Here is an 8,190-nt window from a genome sequence, read left to right on the forward strand (position 1 = left end):
GTTGGACTGGATGATCCTTGTGAGTCCCTTCCAACTCATCCTATTCTGGGATTCTGTGATTATCAACCCTGTGTTCAGCACAAACCAAAACATAGCCCTGCACTGGCCACAGGGAAGAAATTTAACTGTACTCCCCCTGAAACCAGCACACCCTTTGGGGGCTCTCCCAGAAACATCCCACAGTCCATATTCCACCTGGAACCAGTGACTCTGAGTTCCTGCTTCCCCAGACCCAGGGATGGTGTCCTTGTCTGCTCATTCCTCCACATTCTCTTCTCAGTGATGGCATCTTAACGAGACAAACCCCTGGGAATAATTTACTTGTTAGTCTTCAATTCTTTTGTGGTTAATGAAAGAGATCTCAGAGTTGTATTCAAAGTGAATATCTTGTATCGAAGAATCAATGAGAAAATATTTCCTTTTCTGTGGTCTGTTTACTTTTTTCCTGTCCATATTTTCCTTTTGCACACAGTGAAATCACACACTGAAATCACAAGATCCCTCAATTCACAGAGGGAGGAAAAGGGAGGAAGTGAATGAATTTCTGTGTTGTGCAGAGCTAAATCTGCACTCATCCCAGTATTCTGGGGTTATAGGAACTTTATCAAACACATTCTGCAGCATTTGTTCACTGGGAAAACATCTGCATGGATGACCAGGCCCAAGGAGTGGTGGGGAATGGAGTTCCATCCAGTGGTGTTCCCAGGGCTCAGCACTGGGCTCAGGGCAGTTCAGTCTCTTTCTCAATGATCTACACAAGGGCATCAAGTGCAGCCTCAGTCAGTTCCCAGGGGACACCAAGCTGGGGGGGAGTGTTGATGTGCTGGAGGGCAGGAAGGCTCTGCAGAGGGATCTGGACAGGCTGGATCCATGGGCCCAGGCCACTTGAAGGAGGTTCAACAAGGCCAAGTGCTGGGTCCTGCACTGGGGTCACAATCACCCCAAATCCCTGACCATGCCCTGCAACTGGTCCCCACAGCCTGTCCTGTGTCCTCAATCCCTCCATTTCCAAGGACTTTGTGGGACAAGGGAGCTCTGTGCTCTGGGTATGGAGGGAGCTCCAAGTGCCACTGGAGTGGGAACCACAACTCATCAGGTTTGTGCTTTTTGTGAGATCTGGAACTGGTGAGACTTAGTGCCACAGAAAGTTTCTCTTCATTGTCCACAAACAAAAAGTAAACACAATACAATTTATAAACATCCCAGCTTTTTCTGCAGTTTTCCTCAGCCACAGTGAGCTGGAGAATGCCCGTCCTTGATGTCCTGGTGCCACAGCCCAGGGTGCTCCTGGCCTCCCTTGCTGCCAGGGCACACGGCTGCCTCCTGCCCAGCTCCCTACCCACCCACAGCTTCTGACAGGGCTGCTCCCAGCCAGGCAGCTCCAGCCTGTGCCATGGCCAGGCTGAGTCCCCTGCAGGGGCAGACACTGCCATTTGTCCCTCGGGGATTTCAGGAGGTTCCTGTCAAGACGTGCTCTCCTCCTCCCTGAAGCCCTTCCCTGAGCACAGAGGCCTGAGAGACCTTTCCAGGAAAGACTCAGGCAGAGAAGCCATGGAGTCCCTCAGCACCAAATCAGTGTCTGCTGCAATTAACCCCCATCCCCACTGCACAGCAGCCCTGCATTTCCCTCCTCCAGCCTTGGTGTCCAACACAGCCCTTGAGACACTTCGGGCTCTGGACTTCCCTCCTGCAGCCCCCAAGTGCAGGGGAGCTTTGCCTTTCCCACAGTCCCCCCTGCACAGCCCAGGCCATGCCCAGCAATCCCTTGTCTGTCCCTGGCCTTGCTGTCCCCCCCTGGCAGCAGCTCCGTGGCCCCTTTGTGCCCTGCTGCCTCCCAGCTGGTCCCACAGCCCCTTGGGCAGGCCCAGCCCAGCACAGGAGCACTCAGGGTGGGGAAGGGCCCCTCTGACAGGATGCCCAGGGCAGTCCTTGGCCTTGGGCACCCGGGGCCTTCCTGTTCAGCCCCTCTCCAAGCTCCTGGAGAGGCTGTGTCCCCTGTGGGGCCTCACAGACAGCCCTGCTCCAGGCTCTGCCGGGCTCTGGGCCAGCAGAGAGGCCGGGCAGGGCTGACCATGGCCCTGGCACAGGCCCTGAGCCCAGCAGGAGGATGGAGGGGGGCACAGCAAAACTCAGCCCTAAGCCTGGACTGAGCAGCCAGTGCTGGCAATGGCTGGGGAGAGAGGCAGGGGGGGAACAACTGTCCTGGGCCACCTTCCTGTTCTGTTCGTGCCACCAAGGGCACAGAGCAGCCTCCTCTCGATGGCACTTGCATGTTTTCAATGCCTTCCACAGGCCCTGGCTCTGCACCACAACCCCCCTGGGCTGAGTCCTCCCCCTGCACGCTCACACAGTGTCACAGACACACCCATGGCTTTCTCTCCCAGCTCCTTTCCAGCCCAGCCCAGCTCCCTCCAAGCTCTCCCACCTCCCCTGACCTCTCCACCACCAAGGGCTTCTCCCCAGCACAACCCAGGCGGCTCTGGCCCCACAACCTTTCCCAGGGCAGGCTGCTCTGGGCAGTGGCACCACAGCCCCAGCCCCTCTGGGCACAGCAGAGCTGGAGCTTAGAAGGGTTTCTCCAAAAACATGGCAATTAATGTCCTCAACATGAAAATTCTTTGGAGAAGGAGTTTGGGACTCTAGACTCAAAAGAATCCCAGAATGATTTGACTTGGAAGGGAGCTAAAAGGTCATGTGGTCCAAGTCCCTGGACATGGACAGTGACATCTTTTACTAATTGAGGTTACTCACATTCCCTGACCTTGGACAAATACAGGGATGGGACATCCACTTCTCTGGAAACCTCTTCCACTTCTTGCTGCCCTTATTGCTAAATGTTTCCTGTTATTATCCAATATAAAACTCTTATCTTTCAGTTCAAAGTCACTGCCCCATGTTCTGCCACTACAGGCCTTGGTAAAAACTATCCCTGGGATTTACTTAGACTGTGAGCATGACATTTTCATCTGCAAAAACATTAGTGAGTGCCCAGAGATCTCACAAGATGGGCTTGAAAGGTCTCAAGCACATGAGCACTAGAGAGGGGCTAAGGAGCTGTGGCCTCAATGGTGTGGAGACTGATGACAGTATAGGACAGCCCTGAGAGGGCTTGAAGGGAGGATTTAGAGATGGTGGATCCTTTTGTCATAGCAGAAAAGAGCATGAGAAAGAAAGAATTAATGCCAAGTGCAGCTGGGGAGGTCCCGAGTGGACATGAGGAAAAAGGAATTTCACTTCATGGAAAACACTGTGCTGCAACACATCACCCAGGAGGAGTCTGGATGAGCCCAAGGCTTTGTGTGTCCAGGAAGAGCCAGGGAGGACAGAGAGATGTCAGTGCAGGAAGGTGCCAGCCAGGTGGGGCAGCCAGGGGGACGACGACAGCCTGCAGGGAAAGGGGCAGGGCATGGACACCGTAGGACAGCCTGGGCTGGAGAGGAGACAGGGATGGGGAGAAGCTGAAAGGCCCTGACAGAGCCACCTTCTGCAGGCCTTTGGCCATGGCTGCTGTCTGTGCCCCTGATGCTAGGAGGAGGCAAGTGACCCTTGCAACCCTGGGGTCTCATGGCCTCCTTGTCCCTGCTCAGCAGCCTGGCAGGTGCCACCCCATGGTCCTGCCCTTGGCACTGCACATCCCACATCCCAGTGCCCCAGGAAGAGCCCTGAGGAATGAGGCAGGGACAGGATCTGCCTTCCCAGGGGCTGGGGGCCAGGGCTTGGCCCTTTGCATTAAGGAAAGAAGTCAAGGTTTATTCAGCATCAGAGCCACCTTTGCCTTGCTTGTCCATCCTTGTCATCACTGTCTGCAGTTTTCTGCTCTGACTGGAACCCGGGGACACGTTCTCAGTTGTGTCCCTCAGTGAGACTCATTAGCACTACAAGAAACTTCAGTGCTTCAATCTCACTTTGAGTTCCTGAAAAGTTGTTTGAACTTCCTCTCAGGGACTGAATCTCATGTAAACAACGCCAAACCCCCCCGAGGGTCATGAAATGCCTGGGGCTGTTGCTGTGCTGCTGAGCTGGGCCGGGCTCCTGGCACACAGGGAGCTCCTGGCAAGCAAGAAGAGCTTCAAAGAGACAGCTCTGCTGGTAAGCAGCTCCTCTGCACAGCCCAGCAGGGCTGAGGGCACTGCCAGGGCAGCTCAGGGACACCAGCAGGGCGCACACAGAGCTTCCAGGGGCTCAGCACTGGCAGGAAGGCTGAGAGCTCCCTGCAGGAGGAATCTTGGCAGGGCTGCACACGGTGAGTCTGTGGCTGCAGGGCAGGGCAGGGGCAGCTCCTGGAGGCATCTCCTAAAGCTGGCCCAGCCCCAGCTGATGGGATGGGTGAGCAGGGGGCTGTTTTGGGGCACTTTGGAAGAGCTGTGAAGCCGGGGGTGCAGCCAGGGGTGCCCAGGGCTGTGGGGTAGAGCAGGGTCCTGCAGCCCAGGGCGCTGTGCTGGGCAGGGACTCTGCTGCCTGCCAGGGGCAGCTCTCAGCCGGCCCGGGGAGCTGCTCCCAGGGCTGGGGCACAAGGGCTGTGGGCAAGGAGCAAACCTGACAGCTGACGGAGGATCTTTTCCATGTCTCCCTGTTGCAGGGTCACACCTGCTCACAGCTCCACACCACTACACCATATTGAATGGAGAATTTTTTGCAAAGCTCAGAAAAGACAGGGGCTACAGGAAAGGTATTAGTCCTGAGGTGTGTTTCCTGCTTAGGTATTGCAGCACAGACATTGTTCTCTCAGTTCATGAGGCTGCACTGAAATTCCAACTCTTTTACTCTCAGAGATGAATATTTCAGGCAGGATCAGAAATGAGCACAGGATCCTGGGCAGTGCTGAGCCTTCCCTTGGGGGTGGGCACTCTCCTGTCTCAGCCCTTGGCATACCTGCGGGAGAGCTCCTGTCCTGCACCTCTGGGCTGGCACAGGGGACACTTCCCAGAGCTGCCCTTTCAAGCAGCGCTGCCCTGCTCTCAGCACAGATCTTGGTGGGGTTTTAAAGATGAATCTGTGTGTGAAGTCATCTTCAAGGCAGCCCAAGGGAAAGTGCAGGGCAGATGGGAAACAGACTGAGAGGCACTGCAGCTCTCCTGGCTCTGCAATAAGCAACAGAGAGCTCAGCCCTTCTGCCTGTCCTGTCTCAACACTCTTCAGATTTGTCATCGGAAAAATTTGCCCTAAGAAAATACCCCTCAGGTGTTACAATTGTAAACAAAAAACTCAGTCAAAATTATTTTAAGGGTGCACTGTGCCTCTCTCCTGCAGCCCAAATTGTTCCAAGACAACAGTACAGGAATTGAACTTTTCCATCAAAGCTGGGTTCCATGTGACATCCCCTATGATCATGAGAGCTGTCCCAAACCAGGTCCATGTCTGCACTGCAGCAGAGCAAAGCTGAGTCTTTGGTAGCACATGGGCAGAGCTCCTGCTCCTCACAGTACCCTCGGCAAACATAAACCAGGAAAAAGAATAAAATTTAATTTTGGCAAGTTTTCTATTAAAAACTGGAGTGGCTTTGCTCAGAGAGGTCTGTCTTAATTGTTCCACGTCTTTCCTTTTCTGAATAGGGACTCATACCATGAAACAACAAATGTGGAACAGCAGCTCCATGCCCCAGTTCCTCCTGGCATTCGCAGACAGGCGGGAGCTGCAGCTCCTGCACTTCTGGCTCTTCCTGGGCATCTCTCTGGCTACCCTCCTGGCCAATGACCTCATCCTCAGCGCCGTAGCCTGCGACCACCACCTGCACACCCCCATGGGCTTCTTCCTGCTCAACCTCTCCCTCACAGACCTGGGCTCCATCTGCACCACTGTCCCCAAAGCCATGCACAATTCCCTCTGGGACACCACAACCATCTCCTACATGGGATGTGCTGCACAGGTCTTTTTGTTTTTCTTTTTCATGTCAGCAGAGTATTTCCTCCTCACCATCATGTGCTATGACCGCTACGTTGCCATCTGCAAACCCCTGCACTACGGGACCCTCCTGGGCAGCAGAGCTTGTGCCCACATGGCAGCAACTGCGTGGGCCACTGGGTTTCTCTATTCTTTGCTGCACACAGCCAACACATTTTCCCTGCCTCTGTGCCAGGGTAGTGCCCTGGGCCAGTTCTTCTGTGAAATCCCACACATCCTCAAGCTTTCCTGCTCAGGCACATACCTGAGGGAAATTGGGCTTCTTGCTTTTAGTGCTTTTCCTTTTCTGGGTTGCTTAATTTTTATTGTTTTCTCCTATGTGCAGATCTTCAGGGCTGTGCTGAGGATCCCCTTGGAGCAGGGACAGCACAAAGCCTTTTCCACGTGCCTCCCTCACCTGGCCGTGGTCTCGATCTTTGTCAGCACTGGCACATTTGCCTGCCTGAAGCCCCCCTCCATCTCCTCCTCATCCCTGGATCTGTCACTATCAGTTCTGTACTTGGTGGTGCCTCCAGCACTGAACCCCTTCATCTACAGCCTGAGGAACCAGGAGCTCAAGGATGCCCTGAGGAAAATGATGACTGGATGCTTTTCAGGAGCAATAAAGTGCCTGTTTTCTGGTGTGTAGCATTCAGAATGAGACTCCTTAATGGCCCAGCCTTCCTGCTCAGGGTTTTCATGGAGGTCATCGGGTTCTACTTGCAATAATTTTCTGAGCAATTAAATATTATTATGTGCCTGCCTTCTAATTTAGTGTCTACCTTTTAACCCAGAGACTGTATAAATGATCAATTGTGCTCTCTGAGTCTTTAAAAAAAATGAAGGACCCTGCAGTGCCTTCTTGGTCCAAGGCCCTTCTTCTTAGATGTTCCTAAAGGACAGCACACTACAGGACAGGGTGTATTTGCAAACGGGAAGGGGACAATAATCCCAGCCCAGCAGCACTGCCGGGAGCAGCAGTGCTTGGTCTTTGCAGAGCTGCTCTCTTGCCACTTCCACACTGTCCTCCTGAGCCCCTTTCTCGCTGTAAGGCCTGAGTGCTCTCTGAGCACAGTCCTGGGGGCTGGAAGCCCTTGGAGCACAGGCAGGGACAGGCCCTGGGAACTTGTGAAGCAGAGCTGGGCTCCCTTCCAGCATCTGCAGGATGCTGTGGGATCTTCTGAGGGCAGGGCATGGACTGGGTCACTTCTTCTGTGACCTTGCTCCAGGGCTGGAACTCTCCTGCAGTGTCACCATGACACTCCTGCTCTCTGCTTTCCAGGTTCCATTTTTAGATCCAGCCTCCCCCCTCCTGTTCACAGGGACATCCTGTGAGTGCTTCAGAGCCGCCATCCTGGGGCAACTCCTGCCCAGCATGGGCAGGCACAAGGTCTCTCCACCTGCTCCTCTCACCTCCCCAGAGCCACTGTTTTCTGCAGCCTCCTCAGCCTTGCCCAGCACAGCCCTCCTGGCAGAGTTGGACACGGCCCTTGTTCTACACCCTCCTCAGGCACCTGCCTAACTCCCTCGGCTCCAGCCTGATGGCCAGAAACCTTCAGGGCAGGGAGGCACTTGGGAAAATGCTGAGGGAACCTTTCAGCTGCACTCAAATCCAATTGGAGGGGTTGGCCTCGAGGAAGAAATCCCTTCTATTTCTCCAAAATCTCCAGGACAACCTGTGCTGTGTCCTGGGCATTTCTCTGGAAGTGTGGGCTATGGAAAAGGTTTTGGTGTCAGGGATATTTAAAAGGCTGGGCAGTGTCACTGGGAGACCTCTCCCAAACACTGGGAAAGGCCAGAGCCATCCCAGAGCTTCCTGGGGCTTTGGCAAAGGCAGACATGGAACCAGTCTGCAAACAGGGCAGCAAGGAGGGTTGGAAGAGTTCCAGACTGCTCAGGCTCAGCAGGGAAGGGGATATGGGAAGTCCTCCTCCAGCCATTCCCAGGCATGGGAAGGACAAGGCAGGAATTGCAGAACCCCTGTGGGAGGGAATAGAAGAGGATGTTGTGTGCCAAGACTTCAGCAAGGCCCTTGACATTGTGTCCTGTGGTCTCTTTATGGCCAGACTGGTGAGAGCTGGACTGAAGAAGTGGAAGATGTGGTGGGTGGGAAGTTGGTTGAATGAAGAGTGTCCAATAAAATCCATGGTACAAAGTCCTCTTGGCACCAACTTCCTGGTGAAATCCCTCAGTGACCAGCCCTTGAACACCAATGCAGAAGAGCTCTCTATATAATGGGACAAAATGTATTTTCAAGTCCTTTGTGGATGATGCCAAATTTCAGGGAGCCCTTGAGCAACCTGTCCTGGT

General features: G+C 54.1%; 1 protein-coding gene across 1 annotated transcript; it reads left to right on the top strand.

Annotated features, from left to right (window-relative positions):
• Positions 1-5,575: 5,575 nt before the first annotated feature.
• LOC113979642 (olfactory receptor 14J1-like) lies at positions 5,576-6,478 on the top strand (the record flags this gene model as incomplete). The annotated part of the gene is made up of 1 exon (XM_027706968.1): positions 5,576-6,478. A coding segment is annotated over exon 1 (903 nt), but the record flags the coding sequence as incomplete, so codon positions are not given.
• Positions 6,479-8,190: the final 1,712 nt, after the last annotated feature.

This window comes from Neopelma chrysocephalum, unplaced genomic scaffold, assembly GCF_003984885.1.
Source record: "Neopelma chrysocephalum unplaced genomic scaffold, ASM398488v2 Primary Assembly neopelma1_86500, whole genome shotgun sequence".
In the NCBI taxonomy this organism is placed as follows: Eukaryota; Metazoa; Chordata; class Aves; order Passeriformes; family Pipridae; genus Neopelma; species Neopelma chrysocephalum.